At 50.3% G+C, this 25,014-nt stretch overlaps 1 protein-coding gene across 2 annotated transcripts; it reads left to right on the top strand.

Moving 5' to 3' along the window:
• The first annotated feature begins 293 nt into the window (after positions 1–293).
• cdh6 (cadherin 6) lies at positions 294–24,446 on the top strand. Of its 2 annotated transcripts, XM_076981545.1 has the most exons (13): positions 485–565; positions 2,977–3,046; positions 10,274–10,602; positions 12,575–12,869; positions 13,172–13,291; positions 14,384–14,557; positions 15,209–15,396; positions 15,504–15,754; positions 18,024–18,160; positions 19,314–19,435; positions 20,812–20,929; positions 21,021–21,272; positions 23,217–24,446. In XM_076981545.1, the coding sequence occupies exons 3-13, from the start codon at positions 10,387–10,389 to the stop codon at positions 23,723–23,725; spliced, it is 2,382 nt and encodes a 793-aa protein (XP_076837660.1). In that variant the 5' UTR covers positions 485–565; positions 2,977–3,046; positions 10,274–10,386; the 3' UTR covers positions 23,726–24,446. The 2 variants fall into 2 exon arrangements, with proteins under 2 accessions (XP_076837659.1, XP_076837660.1); XM_076981544.1 differs by lacking the exon at positions 2,977–3,046 and having other exon boundaries at positions 294–565.
• Positions 24,447–25,014: the final 568 nt, after the last annotated feature.

Raw genomic sequence — 25,014 nt, 5'->3', positions numbered from 1 at the left:
ACACCTGCTCACCGTTTGGGTTCAACCCCGCGCTCAAGGCTGACAATATGGATTGAATATTTCATCATACTTCATTTTCAGCAAGGAGCGGTGAACTATGGATTTTGTTGAAGAAAAAAAAAGTAAAGCTCTTTAAGTGAGTATTATAACGTAAGCAATTTAGTCAAACTGCTGATTTTGTTAATCAAACGCGCCGCCTGCAAAAAAAAGCTGACGGAACCGGCACCTCGTGACCTCGGTGCAGAGCAAGATAGCCTACATAAGTGAAATGAAGGAGGAACCGCTCGCGCTCAAAATCTCTTAACAAGCGCGGAACAGTTTAAGGATTTACTCCCAAAACTACTTTCACATTGGCGGAGGTCCACGACGGCTCGGTGATGGAGACTCGGATGACAGCCAATCAGAGGCGGCTCCAGCGGCGCGATTGAGCCGGTGATGCTGCGCGCGTGGAGGGGAGGAGAGAGGGACCGGGAGGCGCGAGCGACGCCGCGTGCGCGCAGTTCCTCTACAGCATCCTACGGATACGCATCTCGCCCCGGACTACTGTCGCCTGGTTCACGTCGCGGTGAGTCGGTCGGGTTTATTTTGCTTTGTTTGTTTGTTTTATGCTTATATTGGTAAACATTTCTGCACTATAGTACTACATGCACGAGACACCAATATGACTTTTGGTGATCTGCGTTGTTATCGTTGCTGTGCAGAATGAGATATTGTGGAACACGCTGTCTAGTAAACTGCTAAAGTACAAATAAGTTGAATTTGGCTATATTTTGTCGCAGTTGTCTACTCCTCTGAAGTTTTAATGTGTTACACAGACATATGGTGTGTATTTAATAACGGAATATATAATGAGAATATTATGGCTTTTCGGGATTATGAGAATTATGTCGCTATACTTAGCCGTGATGTCAGTTTAACTCGCTTAGTTACATATGCAACATTTAACATGGTATATGCAGGTAAATATGACTTCTGTATTACACGTTTAAAGTTTTGTGCTGACTGCGAAGGTAAACGGCTGATCCTTTGGCAGAGATTCAAAACAATAAAATTGGCCGCAGCTGAATTAAATGCGCCTGGAGTTCTGCAACCTTTTAGTTTTATTCCGTTTGTGGGCCAATATCTACGGTCTTGCTTTCGTACAGTTATACAGTTTTATACCATTAGGCCTGTGCACCGATGCGAGGCCCCACAGTATCTCAGTCTTTCTAATCTCGTATTTGCATTGTCGCAATACTACGACAGACCAAGTTAGTTTAATTAAGAAAATATATGTGCACTCGGTGAGTTATTTTAAGCAATAGCTTCTTATGTGTGTATATTCATGCAATTAGTCTACCTGTAGATTCAAAATACTGTCAAAGACTAATAAAGAGAAAAAAAGAATGATTGGCTCATTAGTTGTTATGCAAAATAAAACGTTAACCAAATCAAACCGTACGGCAAATCGTGGTGCCACAATCAGCATTTTTACGAACACGTTTGCTGTTACACATCTACTGTATACCATATACCATGTTTGCGTTGTAGTGTATAACCACTGAAGGTAATGGGCCTGTAGACGTGGAGTGACGAAAAAACGGATATAGTGCTAAATCTCCAGCGTAGAAGAGAAGACAACAGCTAGAGTTGATACAGAGAACCTCTGGACATCAGAGAACACTTAAAGTTCAGCCAACATGGGGATATTGATGTGCTTGTGGAATGTTGGTTTTCGGTGAGCATATCACGTTATCAGCTTTTAAAATGTTAATACGTTTGCTTGACCGGAGAGTAAAGATCTGTGCATCATTTAACACGTGCCCGTGCACGCGCACGCGTGTCCTTTTGTTTTGAATTTGGATATTTGGATGCTTATAGTAGACTAATAACATATGTTGATGTAAATGGTAATTTAATGAAAACAAGCTTCTACTCTTTCATTCACTCACTTTAAGCATAAAATATACATGACATCTTGAATAACATTTCAGTTCATTTTTTTTTATGGCATGTGACAGTGGGTACATATATTACTGAGCACAGCACACAGACGTTAGGCTGCCATTGTGGAGGTCTGAAATAGACAAAGCTTCATCACACAAACAACATATATCTTTGTTATGTAGTTTCAAACTGATGTATTCACTTTTTTTTAGATTTTCTTTTTTTCTTTTTCAAATGCTTGGAAGAATCAGTCATCCAGACTAAAAGAATGTCTGTATGCAAACGCTCTAGCACTTCTGTATGCTAATTAGATCAGTGCCCGTCGTCACCTGACATGACAATAGCCTACAGTCAGCTGTGTTTGCTGCAGAAGATAGAGTTGGATAACACTGATTAGCAGGCGCCTGTAATTAATTTCACCCCAGAGTGATTTATGAAGCCATGTGTAGTGCTGTTACGTCACTAATGGGATTTTTCAGGGCCTGTTGCAATGTCAAAGAAGAGCACTTTGAGATAACGATAAATGAGTAGCCAAAAACACTGGCAGCCATTTCAAAGAAATGGAGACGCTTTTACAGCAAGAGTTTCAAACAGAATTTTCCAGTGATTTGGTGTGTTGATGTGACTTTTTGACTAAATGTTATTTAAAATGTTTTTGAATCTTTTGGAAAACACGAGTACCGTTTTTATCTCTGTGTGGATTTTGGCAACGTTCGGTACTCCTCTACGACACAGAAACCCAGTGACAGGATTTCCTGAGTGCCTGAGGATGGGCTCAGAACCAACCAGTATCCAGTCGGTTTCATTCAAGATTGGATTTTTGCAAAAGCCACAAGCACTGGCCAGATACCCACGCTAAAAACATTACTTAGGATGTTCCTGTGGTAATCTGCTTGTTTGATTGTTTGCTCTGTTCGTTGGGAGGAAGAGGATGATATCCTAACACTATCTAATTTTTTGGACACAGACTGAACAGATGTTATAGCCCAGCGCTTATTTTCATCTTTTAAGACACATGACGATGGCTGGCCCTGTTTCTTTCATCTGCAGCGTCCCTATAGGAAAGCCCGGCACGGAGTCCGAAGGGGTTGGACCCACTCCATCCTGCTCACATCACACGGTGAGCGAGGAGACAGGGCAGATCACAGTCGGGGAGGGAGCATTAGGAGGGGGAAAATGGCATTGATGATGAAAAACAAACTTAAAACGGAATTCTAAATGCATAATGAATATTTCTGCCATTCAGGGCTTGTGTATTGGAATAGATAAGGAAGGGCCTGCTGTCTTTGTGAATACTGTAACGTGTACAAATGAGAATACAGATCGTGAGGACGGGGGTCTTGGTAGCAGTCAGCTAGGTCAAAAAAATCTCCTGCATCTCTTGTCAGTCTTAACGTGATTTGATCGCCAAGCATGTGATGAGGGTGACCTCTGTGGCTCGGAGTTTTACACAGAAATCGCCTTGACCCCTGACCCCTGGATCGCACCGCTGAATTGGTCTGGCCACTGCACATGTGCCCTGTGTACTCCACCCCTTTACGTGAAGGCTCCCTCCCCACAGTGGCGAGGCAAACCGGAGACCCCAATTGTAGCCAAACGATCATGGAAGGCACCTTGATCCTGTCACCTCACGATTGATGACCGTGGTATGTAGAGGCTGCTCTCTCCTCATGGATGCTTTGATTTATGGCAGAGAAGGTCTGGAGATTGCGTAAGCAGAGTCGGGGCTACAGGTTCAAACAAAAACGCTGTTTCTCCTGAATGTGCAGGCCTTCCCCAGTCTGCCCAAACCATGGACTTCATGAGAGTGTGGAGGTTCTTAACAGGGTCACCATGTTTATATTTACAGATTTGGCTTTACAAATTTACAGATTTACTGATTATAGGTTTAGCATATCAGCTATAGGTTTAACATATCAGCTATAGGTTTAACATATCAGCTATAGGTTTACCATGATATTTATCTCATTCTCTTATCATCTCACAGCTGATTTTTGCAGTCTTCACACTTTTATCCTGTGGCAACCAGAGTTATTATTTTTGTTACTTGTCTGTACTTAGAATTATTTGAACTTAATTACTATAATATTACAACATTCTTTTTCACTTCACTTTCAACAGATTTTGAAGTGTGTAATAAATGATCCCCACCATAACAGTCTAATGTAATGTAGCTAGCTGTATATTTTTATAAAGCGGTGTCCTACCTTGAGAAGTTAGTAACACTGCTGCCCAGTTTGAACACCTGTGATTATTTACCCACAATGCTGCACTTGTGAAAAGGCAAATTTCCACTTTTGTTCCTGTTTTCCTTGGTCAGTCTGAACTGTTAATGCCATTAACTTAAACCTGTCTCCCTCCTGACTTTGGTCTGTCAGTTGATCGCTCTCTCTGACCACACGAGTCAGTGGAGTGGGGGAGCGGCGTGTGGCACGACTGACTAGCGAACCTGCCAGGTCCGTGACACATTAGCCAGTGCCATGCGCTAGCGTGTCTCAAAGGTCGGGTGAGCCCTGCGTACGACAGGCCAGATTACCCCACAAAAACAAACAATATAGGAGACAAGAGTGCTTATGACTGTGAAATCACAGTTACAATTGTATACAGTATACTTGTGCTTGAACTGACACCCTCGAGCCTTATCTGCTATCAGCGACAGGAAGCAGCTCCGGCCCTCACAGTGGGCGGAGGTTTGTCGCCGAGGCGGAGGTTGAAGGTAACGCCGCTCCGCCCACACGCGCCGGCGGGCCGGGCCACGTGCGCACCTGTCCCGGGGGCCCGGTGGAACAAACGCGTTTCTTTTGTACACGGGGCGGCAGAGCATGGCCGACCCAATAACCCCACAAGGCCGGGACCAGCGCGTTCAGCTCCCCCGCAGAACGCAGGCGGCAGACGACCGCGGCTCAGCCGTGAAATGGGGGACGGAGGACAGAACGGCGTCATCAGGATCTTTTCACCTCCTTCCGCATTTGCCTTGAACGCATTTTTAACACTAGATATTTCCTATATGCTGCTATAGGCCCTTCGTTTATTTGTGGCCGCTCTGGTTTTTTTTTTTTTTTTTCTATTTCTTTAGTTGTTAATGTCAATAAATGTCATTATCGATTAATTTTGTTGATACATGTTTTTCTTTCTCTCTCTCTCTCACTCCCTCTCTCCCTCTCTCTCTGTTCTGGAGCTTAAACTGTAAGGAACAAAATCAAAATGTCAGACCATATTGTGATTGCAATCAAGATGACTTAGTGTGACCTTTTCAAATGAAAACATTGTTACTTTGTTAAAAAAAAACATACTGTCCTAAGGGGGGAAAAAACAAGAGCTATAGGCATCCACTCCTCTTGACTTACTCCTTAAAGTGCAAGTTTTTCTATCCACACTTCTCAGTGCTAATCCTGTCCATAAACTGAAATGTCGTCCTAGGATGTGATAGTTATGGAGTTGCCGTTTGGCCATGCTGGTCTGCTGTGATTACCAATGTGAAATTCCAAAACTACGAGATGGACTGGCGTCTCTGGATGAGTTAATGGCACTGTTGGAGAACTCCAGCCCTGCGGGAAACACGTACGATAAATTTCAACGTTGCCCTGTGAAGAGTTTACCGTGACTTTGACCACGTCAACAACTCTATTAACAGAGTCCACTCCCGATTTTCCTATTTGTCAGTGGGGGTGGAAGTTGACAAGCAATTGCAGACACACAAATAAACATTCGCGTTCACACACACACACACACATACACATAAACGGGGGCCCATTTGCATTGCAATAGAGCCTCTGCATTCCGGTGCAGAAGCCCAGTGCTCGGGGGAAGCCACTGACCCGAGATCTCCCGCGGAGACGAAAGCTTCGGTTCTCATGGGGGTCCGCCACCCCTCCGCCCCGGCCCTACCCAGACAACCCCAAACAAACATACCACAATACAGCCGCTGCATAACGGAGGAAGCACACCGGTGGGCCGTGCACACACACACACACACACCACCCACAGGTTAACAGGGGCTTTGTGGTTCCTGTTTGAACAGCGCAGACAGACAATGGCGAATCAGCTGGAATAAGGGCTCTAACCGTGGCCGGGGCCCCTCACGGCTGTGGCCGGGGCCCCTCACGGCTGTGGCCGGGGCCCCTCACGGCTGTGGCCGGGGCCCCTCACGGCTGTGGCCGGGGCCCCTCGTGCGTGTGAATGCCACGCACCTGAATGGGTCATTTTGGGAACACTGGATTTTAGCACACAGGGTGGAATTCTATTTTGCAGTTCGCCCCATGGCCGGTGAACACAATGCGTGCACTTTCACACTACTTCTTGGGCCAAGCAGAGGAAACGGTCACAGCGCTGCTCACACAACCCATTATGGCTTCTGCGTTGCGTAATTAAGCGGTCCCATCTGGTCCAAGCAACACTCCCTGACATTAATTGTGTTAGTGCATGTGACCATCCCATTGAGCAAAAAAAAAAAGAAAGAAAGAAAGAAAAAGAAAGAAAGAAAGCAGAAACAAAGGAGGAAAAAAGCCCTTGAACATTCGAATCCATCACCTCCTGTTGAGATTTAGACGCACATGTTGTGGGGGAGATTAGTGCGGGGGGGCTGGGGACTCTTGCGTCTGCTCGGAGCCCAGGCCACAGGATTACGCCTCGGACGGGCTGGCAGGACCCGCTGCCAGGGACCGGCAGCCTGTGCTGAAGTCACCCGCTCTGGGCTTCCATCCACCTCCAACAAGTGGTGGTAAGAAGAGAATTAGCATGTATCACTAGCGCTCCGGGAACGCCAGGCTCGGGGCCTGTAGCCACGCTAATCACGACGAGCAGCTCCGTCGTGCCCCCAGACGCCTCCCACAATAGGTTTGCTCCAACCGCTGATTTCTTTGGGCCTCTTTCGGGGGGGTGTAATTGTTAAAGGGGTTGGTGGTGGACCCGTATGAAAAGATGTGGGAAACGAACAGGAGTTCCGATGTAGTAAAGTGATGACCCAGATGAATAAATCAATCATCATTCTCCAGAAGCGTTGTGGTAGAAATGATACCTTAGCATCCTTAAACCCAGCTGTCTAGACATCCTTTTTCCCCCCAAACAGACGGATCGATGCGTATTGATTGCCCACAATGCCCTGGGGGAATGGCACGGGATTGGCTGCTTGGCCAGCGAGTCCGTGGAATGGAAACAGGATCGGCCCGGTTCTGCTCCAGCGCGGCACCCCGAGTCAATTTGACTCCACCTGATCCTCCCCTCACCCTGAGCTCGGCACGTGTCTCCTTACATTTCAACGCGAGTGTGACGCGAGAGCGTTCTTGCGGCCTGAGCGATGAGAACAGCTTCGTCGGCCTCCTAATAGAGCGCTGATAAGAGTGTGTGAGCAGGGCGGGAAAACGACATTCGTACGTCAATTCACGGCAATCGGACGTTTCGTCGGGTGCCGCGATGCTAAGCGTCGTTATCGTGGTTATCGTGTAGGAATCGGCATGCAAAACATGACTGGCTTATTTAAGAGGCGTGAGGCTCGGGCTTCCCAGCTAATGGGCGTTGGTCTGGCGTTTTGTGGGAGGACTGAGAGGAGGCGGTAGCTGGCCCCACCGTGCTAGCACCACCCCCACCTCCACCACCCCCACCTCCCGCTCCGCCGCACCGAGCCTCGCCTCCCGCAGCAGGACTCGTTACCTGTCGCTGCCTGTGGCTGACATTCTCCTTCTCCCTCTCCTATAATTGCCCCCACGGGACTCCTGGGGGGGGAGGAGGGGGGGGGGGGGGGGGGCGGCGTGGCTGTCTGCCGCGCGGAGGGACTATAGCGGAGGGCAGCGCTGCAGAGCCCTCGAACACGCTCGCACGCACGCACACACCCTGTCCGCCCGCCCCGATCCCTGCGTCCTCCACAGGTGTCGCTGATCCACGCGCTCCACCCCCCCCCCCCACGCAGACCCACCCACACCCACCCCCCTCCCTCCCTCCCGCCTGTCAGTCCTCATAACCTCCCCGGGCCAACCCGTCTCCGCCGCTCCCAGGAGACACCGAGGGGACTGTGTCTTTGAGGGAGAATAAAAACAAGGCATTTATAAGAGACAAAAAAAAAGAGAGAAGAAAAAAAAAAAAATCAGCTGATGTCTGAAGGTCAGACAACATGCTAAGTTGTCTGGAAACAAAAACAGACACAGGATAGGCCACCCGTACTAATTAGTTTGAGAGAAAATACATTTATTGTTATCATAGCTTGCCAAAGCATGTGTAGTTAAGGCATAAAGCACACAGGTAAGTACTGAGTACACGGTGTAGACTCATCTAAACCCCCTCTGGATGTTTGGTTGTACAACACAAGCATCCCAGCTCAGGTATGTTAGTGTGTTTATGCTAACAGCATTAAAAAGACAAACAGGGCACAGTAGAGGCGTCATGCCGGCACGTTTATGGACAGCGGGGGAGCTTTGGCTACCCTCCACCCATCAGACACACACCCCTACACCCAGCCCTACACACACCCCTACACCCGCTCCTACACCCATCCCTACACCCACTCCTACACACACCCCTACACCCACCCCTACACCCACCCCTACACCCACTCCTACACCCAACCCTACACCCACCCCTACACACACCCCTACACACACCCCTACACTCAGCTCTACACACACCCCTATACCCACTCCTACACCCAGCTCTACACACACCCCTACACACACCCCTACACACACCCCTACACTCAGCTCTACACACACCCCTACACCCATCCCTACACCCACTCCTACACACACCCCTACACTCAGCTCTACACACACCCCTATACCCGCTCCTACACCCAGCTCTACACACACCCCTACACACACCCCTATACCCAGTCCTAAGCCTGCTGCTATGCCCCTATGTCCCCCTCTACACCGCCCCTACATGCACCCCTACTCAAACATGTGATGCGCACAGGTGGAGCTTGGCAGAGGGAGAAGCGTCTGTTCCTTGTACGGCACCGTGTAACCGGACCACTTCAGATCCAGCTGACTTCCCCTAACAGGATGGTGTCGGGGGATTTGCCAGGTCATAGAGTTGCGCAAAATTGCTCCCTGAGTTTGACTAATATGTTCACTGAGCCATTTCTCGGGAGTTTGGACCCCAGAAATCTATAAAGAACAGCCTCCATAAACTAGAATTGTGCGACATAGGAGAACCGACATCTCCTTTATCTTTCTTTGTTACACACACACACACACACACACACACACACACAGTCAATTGCACACATATGCATTGTGGTGGTCCCATGGTACATTCGAGCTCATCGGCTTTGACAGCAAAATCAATATGACCCAGTATCTATTGTTAACTTATTCAATTAAGCCAATTCATAAAGCCGAACAAAACGGGAAGCTTGGTGGAGAGATTCGGCCGACTGGCAGGCGTAGCGGCGGACGAGGAGCGCCAACCGCTCCGTTCTGCCATTTCAGCACAATCCACGGGCCACCAGCGTCCCGCCCTCCCCTTCACATGCGCTCCGGCCCTCCTCCGCTTTATATCGATGGGCCGACGCATGCAAATGTCACCGGCAATATGGTAAATCAAAAACCGAAAAGCACTTAAATGCGATCCGTGGCGGCGAGGGCCGTCTCCCCTCCGCAGCCAACCCGCCGCAATCACATTTGCAATCTACTCGATAAAGATGCCGGCCAGCCGGGCCGCTGGGCCGCGGACGGGCCTTAAGATTGATGTGGCGACAGGAAACGTGGTGATTGCTCATCATTATATCGCGAGCGGAAAGCTTTTGTCTCTACGGTTTTCAGCCCACGGGTCACGGCAGTGGGACCACGCTGTTCTCCCACTGCCCACCGCTAAAACCGACATTTCCCATGAAACATTTCTGTGGCCACGTGAGGGTTTTTCTCTCCACCCTCATTTTTTCCTAACTCAATTGCTGCATAAGTGTTTCGGTCTTTAAAAGCAGGACAGTTAGAGTGGACTTGTATTGATTCATTGATAATAGATTTCTAAGCGCCATTGGCTTGCTTGTAGAGTTTTTTGGAGTCTGAAGCTAATGGCTTTGGTGGGGGTGGGTGTTGGGGGAGGGTTGGGGGGGTTGGTGTTGCTGCGCATTAGAGTTTCATCACACTCCTGCTAACCAGCCCTCTGCTGAACTGAACCCTAACCGCTCGACTTTACAGTCTCTAAATTGTGGGATACCAATTATATAGATATCGGAGTCTCTACGAAATCCCACGCAATTGCCATCATATTTTTCCAAGCAATATCTTTTAATTAGCAGGTGGTTGTCATCGCGAGACTCTAATAAAAAAAAGTGAAGGATCCCCAGCAGTTGTTGGTGGGTCCAGTCTGGAGCCTCCACCTCTTTTTTGACTGGTTTTCTCTGGTTTTACAGGTACCACGCACTCGCCACCAGTTGCTAGCAGAGTGGACTATGGTGGCGGCCACCTCCACTGGACGAGGATTGAACCTGGGCAGATAGGACCGAAGACGCAGCGGCCGGCCGGGATGAGGACTTGGGTCGTGTTTCTGTTATGGGCGTGGGTGGCCCGGAGCGCGCGAGGCGTGGCGCTCAAGACGGGGACCCAGGACGAGGAGGAGGCGGGGGCGAGGCAGGCGGAGGGGGGCGAGGCTGCTCTGAGGCGATCCAAACGGGGCTGGATGTGGAACCAGTTCTTCCTGCAGGAGGAGTACACCGGAACGGATTACCAGTATATCGGCAAGGTAGGACACCATCCATATCAAGCCCTTCAGCTTTTCTCATTCACACTAATGAAGCGCGCGATGGCGGAGGTCGTTTCTATGGCTGATTAGGTGGTTCGCCAGATTCACATGGTCCAGCAAATGTGAGTTTGCTCCAGCTCAAACAGGACAGCCGTGACCATTGCCTTAAAAATTCTCCATTTTGCTTTAATGTTTTGCAATATATTGTACATTGCAGTTACAGTATGTAGTTATTTACTCTAAAATCAACTTTCCACTAGTTTATGGTGGTTGCGTTGCATTTTTATTTACGTTTCGATACATAAACATTGCAACAATTACCGCCATAAACCTGAAATACAGCAGTGTTTTTTTTCCCCACTATCAATCAGTCTGGGTGGCCGCAATGGTAACAAGGTTAAAGATAAGAGAAGATCTTTTTCTGTGCTTGGTCAAGTGTAGGTATAATTTAAGCGTCAATATCCAATTTGTAAGAACAGCAAGACCGTGAAGGCTCTTGCAAGTGGCACACATCTAGGAAACATTTGGAAGCCACGGCAAGACGCTACAGCCTCACCATAGCGAGGTGCTGACTTTTTCATCTCTGTGCCAATACTGTGTTTCCCATTGTATGCGAGTTTCCATGTTTCATTATGGGAGCAGATACAGCTCCGGATAGGATCGGAATAATGAAAAGTCAGTGGAGAGTGCTGGGGGTTTCATCATCTCTCTCCGTCCTCTGTCTCTCAGCTGTCTGCCCTTAATAAGGAGCGGTGCGGGAGATGAAATGCGTGGGCTCTGGGAGACGTTTGCGTTCTCCCGCAACGGTTCTCGCCAGGTCGGAGATGAGGCGTCCGGAGACAACCAGGGGCAAATCCTTCCCACCCTCACAGACACCAGGGGTCTGGACAAAGGATCAAAGATTTGAATATATGATTAAAAACATCCCGTCTGCCCCGTTGTGCAGGGCCTGTCTTGTTTTGCCAAGTGTCTGCGTGTGGTGGAGCGTTCATGGGGTTGGGGGGGCTGGTGGTGTTTACGTAGGGTGGAAGTCCTCTAAGCTCCAACCTTGAGTGTACGCTGTGAAGGATGTTAGAGAGACGCATCACCCACCCTCTCCAAGACCTGAGAAGGCACCTTTTTTTAATGGAGTTATGGACCGTTTGAAACCTGAAAGGCCATTACTGCCTTGCAGACATTTCCCTGTAGATCGTTGTGTAAAAGAGGGCCATGAAAGGACGGGCTGGAACCCGGAGTCGCATGTGACCGGCGTGCAGGAGAGACCTTTGTGTCTGAACGCGCATTCACATCTGCAAACGTGCAGCTATTTGACGTGCTTTCGCCCTGAAGACCAGATGTAGCTCCGCTGGAAGACCAAGATCCACTTGAAGAAAGTGAGCACTAAAGCAGCCCACTCAGACCGTGGACATAACGCAGTATCGCTCCTTCCGCTCCGTCCTCAGAGCCCGTCGTTCACAGCAATCAGGTCCGAGCTTTTAACACGTGAAAGAAAACGGGACCCTTCCCTCTAACAGCCGCCATGAATGCCATGACTTTGGAGGAGCGAGGCGGGTTTGAAACATCCCTCTCTGGGGATGTGAGGGAAAGCTCTGTTTGATTTCGCTCATGAAATTCATCGAAAAAAAAGCCCGTTCCTCACAGAGATAGCAGGTGGGGGACGGCTCTCTTTGTAATGAATATGTATTCACCTTAATTGCATATTTGATGTTCCTTACTTTCATGTGATAAGCAATCAGATTTCAATTTTCCACAGCCTCATTTTCCCATATTGCCCTGCAGTACCTGCAGATAGCAGACGTCCTTTTTTTTTCTTCTTTTTTCGCAGTTTAAGTGTATTGTGTTGTTTCCAGTAAGACCGACAGCCTCTAAATCGTCTCCACACTCATAATACGTGTTTTACGGAGTGTTATTAACCCAAGGCAGATCTGGAGGGCTTCTGATGAATCACTCCAACGGTCTTCTCCTTCCCTAGCTTCACTCCGATATGGATCGCGGAGACGGCACCGTGATGTACGTGCTCACGGGCGAAGGAGCCGGCACGATCTTCGTGATAGACGCCACCTCGGGCGATCTGCATGCCACGCGCAGTCTGGACCGCGAGGAGAAGGCGTCCTACGCGCTCCGAGCCCAGGCGGTGGACAAAAGGAACGGCGTCCCCCTGGAGCCGGAGACGGAGTTCATCGTCAAACTCCACGACATCAACGACAACGAGCCCAAGTTTGAGAAGGAGGTTTACATGGCCAGCGTCCCCGAGAGATCACACATCGGTACGCCCTACCTACCACAGATGTACAGATGTGTGTTTTCATAAACAGATTAATTTCTTTTGAGCCACCACACAAGCTTATTATAGTCCGCATCTCACATCAGAGAATATTTTGAGTCTACGCTCTAATGACTTTTCTGTTCACTCCCTGTAAACTACCTCATAGTGTCTTGTTGAAGCACAACAAAGGAATAAGTCGTTAAGTCTAATTTATGTGCAATTAATGTTTATAAACACACTGCGGTCGTGACTCATCGGAGTCATTTGCTGGCCTAATCACTCGTTTCTTTCGTCTGTTCTCAGGTACTTCGGTCACTCAGGTCACGGCCCACGACGCAGATGACGAGATGTTTGGGATGAGCGCGAAGCTGGTGTACAGCATAAGCCAGGGTCACCCCTACTTCTCAGTGGAGTCTAACACAGGTCAGAGCATGCAGAGAGGTCCATTGTATCATTATCGGACATCGTAGATGTCAGAACGCACAGAAAAGGATGAACAAAGATCGGCAAAGAGGGAGGAATTCAAGGAGAGGGCGTTTAGATGTGGTGAGTGAGAGGAAGGCAGTAATTGAGTAATGTGAAAGTCGGGCATTATGTCTCGCACGCACGAGCGTTTTAGCGTGGCAAACCCGTGCGGTTGGTTTAATTATTCTAATGTGCACGCTGGACCATCTCCAGCTGAGGTCTTTTGTTTAAAACCAAAGTAAAATCTCAACACAAAAGCTCCTATGGCAGATTACCATGGAGCTTAACACCGATATGGGTTAGCCCAAATGTCACATGGATGATGATGTCCATGTCAACCCAGAGCACATAACCATCCTAAAAGAGCATTAGGGGCTGAAAAAAGGGGGGACATTCATCAGATTCACGGTTAATCTGGGAAGCGTTGGTGGCGTTCGGAGAAACGCGTGACCCGGCATGCCGGGTACTAGAACCGGCTCTCTCGGCTCCGCTCTGCGGCCTACGAGGACGGCAGCAGCGACACCAGCGCCATCCGAGATCGCGTCCGTGACACCTTTACGGCCGGTCACACCCTTCTCTCGCCGATCAGCCCTTGGGTTCTCGCCGTTTGCTACGAGTGCTAGTTTTCCGCCCGTCACATCAAGAAGAAGCTGCTTTTCGCAACGTCGGTCGGCGTTTGGCGATGCGGAACAACGCTGGCTGTCTTCTGTCTATTTCTGAGAGCCAGGTTTGAAGGGGCGGCTCTCAAAAAAGCTTGCTTGAGTTTAATAAGCCCTTATCCTGCGATGGGTTAAATTTACCCATACCAGGCATTGACAGGTGCCCGGTACGATCTCAGAGCTCCGCCCTATTCCAGTAGCTGCTATGGAAACTCTCGCTACTATGTCCCCATGGTGGCCAGCGGTCCTTCGGACATTGTGATTGGCTAGTTTAGACGTGGCTATAAACCCATCTCACTCACCACTTTCTCCTTCAGAAACCACAGCGTGGGATACACCATGGTGGTGTGAGAATAACAGAACCCACCCAAACTGTGTGTTTTTCCCACAGGCATCATCCGGACGGCTCTGGGGCCGGCAGACATGGACCGGGAGCAGAGGGAACACTACCAGGTGGTGATCGAAGCCAAGGACATGGCCGGCCAGCGGGGAGGGCTAACGGGCATCACCACGGTCAACATCACTCTGACGGACATCAACGACAACCCGCCTCAGTTCTCACACAGTAAGAATGCCGAGGACGGCCCGGCATGACCCGGATTTAGTCTTTAGCTAAGGATTTAGTCTTTAGTCTCCCTTTAGTCATTTTCTGTTGATTACAGCAATTACTGCCTCTGTGGTTTAGCAGATCCAATACAAATCAAATGCAACGGGTCGTGTTTGTCTAACATTAAAAACAAGTAAAATTGCTGATGTAGGACAACAGACCTAAACTAAACGAAATGTTTATTTTTTTGTATATTTTGTATATTTTGGTGCTTGATAACAAGCACTGGGGAAAAACAATGTTACTGGCAAGATCTGACACAGCATGAGAATACACAGACCATCACAAAATGTTCGGGGTGGCGGTGGGGGTGCGGTACTGGCTGAGATGGCCTTCACGCATCAGCGGAGAGTGTTGGGTCTGGGTGATAATCCCAGACTGGCTTCACATCATCATCAGGGCCTTTATGCCCCTCCCCCTGCCCCTCCCCCTGCCCCTCCTCCTGCCCCTCCCCCTGCCCCTCCTCCTGCCCCTCCCCCTGCCCCTCCCCCTGCCCCTCCTCCTGTGAAATGCTGTAAAAGTTTATCATAGCACATCGTTCTGTGAGAATGTTTCTGCTTCACAGCTTAGAAGCTGTTCACATGGTGTATGTCATGTCTCTCCCCACAGGCGTGTATCAGTTCAGCGTCCCCGAGCTGGCACCGTTGGGAGCCGCCGTGGGACGAGTGCGAGCCGTGGACGCCGACATCGGCAGGAACGCCGAGATGGACTACACCGTGGTCGGCGGGGACGGCCTGGACATGTTCGACATAGCCACGGACGGACAGACCCAGGACGGCGTCCTCACCGTCAGGAAGGTAGGAACCGTCCCTCGGGAGCAGCGACGGTCACACCGCGGTCCGGATCGCCAGGGACGGACTCTCCGGCCGGGCACTCATCGTCCGGGTCGCCCCTCTCTCACCAGGCCCTGGACTACGAGCGGAAGAGGTCGTACACGCTGCAGCTACAGGTGCGCAATACGCACCCGGACCCGCGATACGTCAGCGTGGACTCCAAGGACCTGGCCACGGTGCGCGTCAGTGTGGAGGACGTGGACGAGCCGCCCCGCTTCGAGCGGTCCAGCTACACCCTGGAGGTGAAGGAGGACGCCGTTCTGGGCACCGTGGTCGGCTCCGTCAGCGCCACCGACCCCGACGCACGCCACGTCCCCGTCAAGTAAGCAGCCCGAGATACCGGATCCGACCTCGCCTCCACCCGCTCCTCCACCCGCTCCTACACCCTCTCCTCCACCCGCTCCTACACCCTCTCCTCCACATGCTCCTCCACCCGCTCCTCCACCCACTCCTACACCCGTTCCTCCACCCACTCCTACACCCGCTCCTCCACCCACTCCTACACCCGCTCCTCCACCCACTCCTACACCCGTTCCTCCACCCGTTCCTCCACCCGCTCCTACACCCTCTCCTCCACCCACTCCTCCACCCACTCCTACACCCGTTCCTCCACCCACTCCTACACCCGTTCCTCCACCCACTCTTACACCCGTTCCTCCACCCACTCCTACACCCGTTCCTCCACCCGCTCCTACACCCGCTCCTCCACCCACTCCTACACCCGTTCCTCCACCCGTTCCTCCACCCGCTCCTACACCCGCTCCTCCACCCACTCCTTCACCCGTTCCTCCACCCACTCCTACACCCATTCCTCCACCCATTCCTCCACCCACTCCTACACCCACTTCTCCACCCACTCCTTCACCCGTTCCTCCACCTTCTCCTCCACCCTCTCCTCCACCCTCTCCTCCACCCACTTCTACACCCTCTCCTCCACAAGCTCCTACACCCTCTCCTCCACCCGCTCCTACACCCGAGCAGCAGTGGTCTAGCCTTCGCCTGTGCAGAAACCCCACCCCCACCCCCCACACCTCGTGGCCTGTCACAGTCACCCGGCACTGCACTCCTCCGAATCGAAAGGTCCCTCTATTGCGGGCTCTCATCGAGATCATCGTAATAGGCTTCCTTTATAAGAATAAATGAGGATATTATCGCTGTCCAGAGCCGGCCTGACGATGAAGGCGATAGGGGCTCGGCGCTCCAATAATCGGACGCGTCGTCTCCCTCGCCTCCGGAGACTGCAGTAAATAAGTGCAAAAGCGTGGAAGTGCAATTAAAGTGCCTTGGCAGACAGCGAGCGAGACTCGGGGGCCTGTAATTATCAGAGACGCACCGGGGCGGGCGGGCGGGCGGGCGGGCACGGGAGCCGTGGCCCTGCCTGATATCAGGAGGATAATTAGCAAATTGAGCAGTGCCCCTGAATGATTGAGTCTGAAGGAGCAATATTGTGAGTGCCTGCTGTGATGAGAACAGTTGGGCATGGGGCACGGGCCAGCCTTCAGCCTCTGTGTGTGTGTGTGTGTGTGTGTGTGTGCACGTGTGAGCCTGCACATTTGTGTGTGCAAAGTTTTGGAGGAGCTGGGGTTCGTTTGTGATTCATTGATCTACGCGAGACCAAAAGTATCCCAGGAAAAGCACCTAACAAGCTTCACTTCCTGTACTGTCTGATTTTCTTTGTACTAAGATAGTACGGTACAGTTTTGGAATTACCCAGTACTTTATCGACCTCCCACTGTTGGGGAACTTGGGTTTTTTATAGCCTGTTTTTACTTCCACCTCAGTCTGTGTAGGAAAGCCAGAGTGTAGTGAGCAAGCAAGACTTCAAACTCCAGCCTCCCAGGTGGCAAACTTTCGCTCTGTCCACCCAACCAAGGAGCCGCTGTGACTTGCCCTGGGGACCGGGCTCTTTGGTCAGGGGGTCAGAGAGTGCGTTTGGGAGGCCTGACTTCAGCAGAGCGTGAAAGCATGCTCTGGTGTGACCCTGGATTAGCGTGGCTGGCACGCGGGCGTGGGGGGAGTACACAGGTGCGCTCCCAGAGGCGAGGGCAGTGTGAAGGAGACTGTCACCCTCGCTGAAGGACAGGGCAGTGTGAGACTCGCACCTTTGGTAAAAGACAGGTTGGTGTGATGGAGATTGCCACCTTTCCTGAAGCCGATAGCGGTGTGACGGAGACCGTCGCCCTTCCTGAAGGACAGGGCGGTGTGGCGGACACCCAGACGGGTTCATGTGCGTTCTGCCATGCCGATGACTTGCGTGCTGTGATGATCAGAGAGGACCAATGTGTTTTAGCGACTAGCGACCCAGAAGGTTCTGGGAGGGGGGAGGGGTTTGCTTTGTCCACGACTGGTTTAACCTGCTCTAACCAACCCTTCCTAAGCCCAGCAAAATCCCCCCGTGTTGAGTTAATGCAAGCAGTGTTCATGTCAAGCAGAATTTAAATGAGCAGCGGAACAGTTCATTCTACATCGCAGTTTTTCGTTCAACACTCGGGAATTCGACATGCAGCAGTATTGTTCATTTAACATGCACCACCACAGCTACATCACTCCATAGTTAAGAGTATTGATTCAGCGAAAGGTGTCGTTTCCAGGTACACAATCGATCGGCACACCGACGTGGACCGGATCTTTAACGTGCATTCTGGGAACGGGTCTATATTCCTGCAGAAGCCTCTCGATCGAGAGGACCTCGCCTGGCACAACGTCTCTGTGATCGCAACGGAATTCAGTGAGTCACGTACACACTCAGGTCACACCGCCATGTTCGTTTCATGATTTCTCTGACCCAGTCGGCCCCCTTTTCGGGAAACTGGAAAAGGCACGTCTGGCTAAAATCGACCGTAAGACCTGGCATGGATCCAAAGCTTTTGCGTGCCACGAGTCAAAGTATTGAACACTGAAAAAAAAACTGTTAATCCAGTCAAGTTATATTAGATAGTTGCAGGTAGGATTTAAGTAGCATTTCTGCTATGTCACTACTGATTATTGTCGCTGTTGTGGTTGATAATCGTTCAGCTGTGCTATGAAACGGGATGAAATGGTGTCATATAGCCATTCAATGTTCTCAGTATGATCACAGTTAGTAAGAAAAACATTGGCGTTGACCTTTGTATAATGTTATTTTTGATATTATGAAGGGGAGCCTTCATGCTCAGCATTCACATTTGTTCCACAACGCTGAAGCCAAAGAACAAAGCTTCTGGCACTGGTCTTCCTCACTGAGGAAGTTCCTCTCTGACCCTGTGGTGACTTCGAATTTTACGTTTGCTGGCCATTATCTTCACAGTAGTTCAGGGAATGTAGAGGTCCAGGAACCCACGAGGCAGGAAGACTTTTTAAGGCAGTGTTTTAAATTCCAGTGGAGATATATTAAAACAGGAGCTTTCAAGGGTATTTCCCAGTAGGCCTTGTTCAGTATCGCGGAGAAATGACAGCATTCCCGGTGTGCTAGCTGCACCTTCCAATTAAATTCCTGTTTGCTGCAAGTTGCTGGTGTAAGTATTGATATATTAAATGGGAATTTTCTATGCAGCACACACATTTATTACTTCCTGAGGTACTTAACCGTACTATGTCAAGCAAGCAAATTAATTTATTGAATAGTGCTTAGGGTGTCTAGAGCCCAGTGTCATCTTACCTTGAATAAATTGCATTTTACTAGATCCTAACTGTTGGTTTACATTTCATTTTCAAAATATTTGACGGTTACCTCTCGATTATTTGTAAAATGAAATTACGTGCACTGCGCTGGCACTGCAAATACCACCTGGCGATCAGGCTTGCGTTTAACTATGACCATGATGCAGGATCAACATCTGACTGTCCCAAGTGCCGTTTTGGTGTGCAGCATTATAAATGGTGTATTTTTTCCATTCGGGCAGATAACCCCCAGCAGACGAGCAGAGTACCCGTGTACATCCGCGTGTTGGACGTCAACGATAACCCCCCCAAGCTGGCCTCCTTTTACGAGACTTTTGTGTGCGAAAACACCAAGGCGGGTCAGGTAAAGGGACGCTCGAACAGATGCTAACCTGTTTGGTTTTTGTTTTGTTTTGTTTGGTTTTTTTTGTGAACTTGTCGTTTTGGCGGAAGATTGGCAGGAAGTCTATCACCTCGGCACAGTTCGCGTTGGACTGGTGTGACTTAAAGCAGGCAGGTTTGTTGAACACCGTGTGACCTCTGTGAGGCTCCGTGGTTCCCTCAGGTGGCGATAAAGATCAGTGATGAGTATTTCTCCTCTGCGGATTAGACACCGGGTCCTTTTTTTGTCATGCTTGATGAGCTTATGTGTCACGCTAGATGACAGGGACTGTCACTTATCTCGGCCACTTTATAATAACTGTCCACCTCTCCTCTGGTGCCTGACATCATGCACCATTTCTGCTGTCCATCATCGCACAGCTCACCGACCCGTCCACTGGGGTGACCCGTCCACCGGTGTGACCCGTCCACTGGGGCGACCCGTCCACTGGGGCGACCGCCCACCGGGTGACGTCTCCCAGAAACGCTCCCCTCTGAAAGACCTGCTAGGCACTTTTAACAGCACCATTATTCCTTACAGTCACCCACGTGCAGTTGATTCAGACCTCGAGTCCAACTGAAATGAAAAATAATGCAATTAAGCGGCCATTTGGCGGTAAATGATTGAACACAGCATCATACATTTTAATCGTACACAAAAGGAGAAGCTGGTCGGGAGCCACCATGTACGTGGGAGTGTGTGTGTGTGTGTGTGTGTGTGTGTGTGCGTGCGTGTGTGTGTGTGTGTGTGTGTGTTTCGCCACATGACCAAGGGGGACGGTGCTCAAGCCAGTGATGGCAGGAGTCGAGTCCAGTTGCTATGCCTGACAGGCAGAAACACGGCAAGCACCGGAGGAGCGCTGATTAAATTTTATACCCAGCTTTCTGCTGATGTGGCCTCCAGTGAGACATTTAACCTCAAATTGCCCTTGGTGGCCCCACGAGACAACCCTGAGCTCTGTCGCTGTGTCGCCGAGCTGTTGGCTATCCTCTCCCTCCCGATAAACTCGCCTTGTGGCTGTGTGCATGCGTGAGCATTTGTAGGAGCTGCGATAAAAACATTACGAACTGAATATTCCGCCACACTTTCCAGCACTATAAGATCCGATATGTTTCCTTATATGGTTTGTGGGAAAAGCAATTCATTTTAGTCTATACATTTTGTATTTGTATATCAGTATATCAATTTTTTGTAAACTATACATATATAGTTTATATTACCTATATGTAATATATGTATATATTAACATGGCTGAAGCAGTAACCCTCTTTAGCACAGGCAAGGTCAGCATCTTTGAGTGTGTGTCCTGTTCTCTTGGTCCTCGTGTAAAGAAAATGTTTGTTGACGGTTTGTCTCAGAAAATCCAAACGATAACTGCGGTGGATCCGGACGAGCCGGCGGGCGGACATCGGTTCTTCTTCAGCCTGGCGCCGGAGAGCTCCGTCAGGGCTAACTTCTCAGTGCGAGACAACGGCGGTGAGTTGCCCGCCCCCTGACAATCCCTCCAATCCGGTCGCTCGCCAGCGTCGCACGCTTAACCGAGCGCCCGCCTCCTTCTCTCGCGCAGACAACACGGCCAGCATCCTCACCCGACGCACGGGTTTCCGCCGGATGCAGCAGAACGCTCACGTGGTCGCCGTGGTGATCTCGGACGGCGCCTTCCCCATGCGCAGCAGCACGGGTACGCTGACGGTGCGCGTGTGCACGTGCGACCACGGCGGCAACAGGGAGGCGTGCGGAGCCGAAGCCCTGGGGGGCGCGGCCGGGCTCAGCACGGGGGCGCTGGTGGCCATCCTGCTGTGTGTCCTCATTCTTCTCCGTAAGTATCCCTGGAGACGAGCGCGAGAGTTTATCCACTTTAGCAAACAGTCGCTATCGGCTAAAGTCTGTGTTTTGCTTAACCTTTGGAAAGTGAAATATGACCCGAGTGTAACCAGACGAAGCGTCAGGACGTTGGCGTTGATACGGGTCATCGGTCTAGATCACCTCTCTCCACCCAGAGAGTCTGCACCCTCTGTCTTATCTCACACACTTCATCCTGCTAATCTGAACCCCTCCAGACGCTGAATAGTCAGATCAGGCGTTCCAGCTAATCAAATCAAGATGTTTGACGAAGGCAGCTCTTGATTGGCTGGAGCAGGCATTAGGTGCAGACAAGAATTGAATTCTGGAGGTTCAGGGTTGCTTCGCCCTGCCCCTGAGTGTTTGCTTTACATCAGTGGAAACTGACTGGCAGGGTAGCGGCCTTTCTATGCAAACTATAATTAATTACGTTAGGTTAACGGTTCTAAATTAGTGTTACATAGAGTCGTGTCCGTGGACATTAGAATGACAAACTTGCAAATTACAGGTAACACTTTTTACATACGGTAAAGAAATCACTCACCTTCATACTGCAAACCACTGCAGGCAGGGAGCACAGACTCATTAATTAGGAGACACGCTTCATGGTAAATAAAGTAGCACTTAATGAGTTTGGCAGATAACTAGCGTGAGGTCAGATGAGTTTGGCAGATAACTAGCGTGAGGTCATCCGATCTACGAATAAGGAAAGTAGTGATGGGAATTACATTCGGAAATACCGTTCGATCCGCTGCCTGCGTAACCAAGGCTACTGTCGCACGGGAGACAAATCGAAGGCGCTGCCCTTATGCTTTGCAGTGTTGCTATGGTAATCAAAAATTGCACCGCCTCCCCTCCCCCAAATCCAAGTACTCCCATGAGAACCCGAGTCAAAATATCACATCCTCCTTGGGCCGAGCCCACGGTTTCTATGGTGTTAGCAGTCTGATCATCGCTCTCTCTCTCCGTCCCCTGATGTGTCTGTTGCCACGTCGACGTACGCATCCATCCCTCAGCTCCCCTTCAGGGAGATGCTGCTTCCTGCCTGTCAGTCTGCGCATCTCTCCGCTCCTGCATTAGATTAATTACTTTTCCGGTGGTCGGAAATCTGCACATCTGGCCTGAATGCAAAATAAAGTGAGCGGGGGGAAGGAGGCTCCGACAGGCATTAATAGACGAGCTGATTTGGATGCTTTTTCGGTAGCCCTTGAATCAAGACTCTGAAGAACAATGAATAGATTCCACTGCGGTTCAAATTAAACCCATCTTTAATTAATTAAACAAAAAGGCAATATTATCGCTTTGCGTTGCACACCGAAATCTGTGCCAATTGTTGAAAGCACTTGTGTCTACATTTAATCAGACCGCTCTTAGTTCCAACTCTCTGGATTCTCTGGCCGCTCCTTCTCGGTGATGTTAAATAAGCTCTTTTTTATGCTTGTTTTATGTGTGGCACTTGGATGGCGTTATTAAAGGGGCTTTGGTGTATGTGTTAGCACGGCCTGGCTCCTACCCACACAGCGTGCTGCTGTTCTCTAGTCTAGGTGACAGGCCCTGGTGCCCACGGAGGGCGTTATTGTTTGAGGATACCCTGCCTGTTCCGAAGTCGTGAGAAGAGATTACACCTTCTCACCTGAAACAGTTCCGTTTCTCTCTCTCTCTCTCTCTCTCTCTCTCTCTCTCTCTCTCTCTCTCTCTGTCTCTTGCTTAGTGTGTCTGCCTCTTTTTTGACACCACTGGTATTCGGATCTGGTGTTCGAAACTGCTTCCTTGGGATTTTTCTCCTAATCACTGCCACTTAATGGAGAAGCCCATGCAGCAGACTGCCTGCTGTGGCCGACTCTGCCTGGGTCTGCACGCTTTCCTTCGGTACTCATCTATTATCTGCCCCAATCACCCCGAGCTTCCTCTCTTCCCGCAGTGATCGTGGTGCTGTTCGCCGCCCTGAAGCGTCAGAAGAAGAAGGAACCCCTCATCGTGTCCAAGGAGGACGTGCGGGACAACGTGGTCAGCTACAACGACGAGGGCGGGGGCGAGGAGGACACGCAGGCCTTCGACATCGGAGCGCTTCGCCACCCGGAGGTCCTGGAGGAGGGCGGCAAGTCACGGCGGGACATCCTGCCCTCGGAGCCCCTGTTCCGGCCGCCCCACGCGCGACGACCCGCCGCGCCGGTCCGGGACGACGGCGACGTGCGGGACTTCATCAGCCAGCGGGTACAGGAGCACGACGGCAGCCCGACGGCGCCGCCCTACGACTCCCTGGCCACGTACGCCTACGAGGGCAGCGGGTCGGTGGCGGAGTCCCTCAGCTCGCTGGGCTCGGCGTCGTCCGACGGAGCGCACGACTACAACTACCTCAGCGAGTGGGGTCCGCGCTTCCGCAAGCTAGCCGACATGTACGGGGGCGACGACGGCGAGTGGGATTCCTAACGGTCGCCGTCCGCGAGGGTGGAGCGCGCAGGCGGAGCTCCATGCTAACGAAGTGGCCTTGTCCTCGATCCCCATCTCCGCCCACGCACACGGGCGGCTGACCCGTGGGACCAGTTTGCTGACTGTTTACTCCGCAAAAAGGCTGAAAGCGTCAAGGCGAGCGTGGTCACGTGACTGGAAACAACGCTCACGGACACGTGTTGGCTCCTCCTCCTTGTGAGGAGGAAGGTCATCGCTGGGAGGGATATTTTTGGGTAATCCGACTTTTCGTGGTGAAATGCGCCACGCTTCGTGGCCCTGTTGCTCGTTCGTGACGCTGCGAACGTTCTTTAGAAAACGCTCGCTGCACGATTCCCAACTCCATCCTGAGGAACGCTACGGAAAAAGCCGTTGAGCCGCGACGGCGGTGAGCAGCTACGTCTCTTGAAATACTTTTTGGAATCCGGCGTGGTGTGAACTGGAGAAAGCTGCGACCCAAGCGTCCCGTCTCCATGAGCGTGTCTGGATGTTACAACAGTTCAGTCTCCTCTCAGTGGGCACCAGGCAGCTCACAAACGTTCTCTATGTAAGTGTTAGCAGCTGTGTGTTTGAGATCACAGTTTAGCTCTTTAATTTGTCAATCATCTGCTTTTTTACTTTTTTTATGCATCACAAACTGTGGTAATCTGTTCGTACATAGTGCTTCAAGAGCAGACAGTGATTCAAGAATTTTTATTTTGGGGTGGGGGGGAGTTGGGAGGGGAGGGGCGGTTGATGATTGGTGCTGGTTTTCATCATCCACTGGAAAAAATGCCAGAAGCATCCATCATCTACTCATTATAAGCACTAAATGTGGTTTACCTGGATTTATGCTGCGTTTTGGCACACGTCTGCCTGAACTACTCCACATTTGTACATCCCTCCCCCGAATAGATATTTACAAACTCAACTAATAACCAAAAACAAACATACCGTATGTTTTCTCCCACGTTCTCATCTTATTCAAATATCTAAACACACACAAAAAAAAAACCATCAGATACGATGTGCTCTGCCAAAACAGTGAGATAAAGGTTTTCCGATATCAGTACGTATGGTTACCATTCATTTAATTTATGAAAGACAAGGTCAGAAAACTAGGAGTGTTTTTTACACCTATGCTCTCTAATAAATTTGTTCCTCTGCCAATCCTCCGCTCTTCAAAGAAACTATCAGCTGCCTTTGTAAGTAATGAAACACAGGTGATTCATTCCCTCCGTGAATGATAATCACAACAGTCCGATGCTGAGTTATGACTGGGATGTTAAAAT

The sequence above is a fragment of the Brachyhypopomus gauderio genome, chromosome 19 (genome assembly GCF_052324685.1).
Source record: "Brachyhypopomus gauderio isolate BG-103 chromosome 19, BGAUD_0.2, whole genome shotgun sequence".
NCBI classification, from domain to species: Eukaryota; Metazoa; Chordata; class Actinopteri; order Gymnotiformes; family Hypopomidae; genus Brachyhypopomus; species Brachyhypopomus gauderio.
Note: the sequence above shows the minus strand (reverse complement) of the source record. Positions and strands in the feature narration are given on the sequence as shown.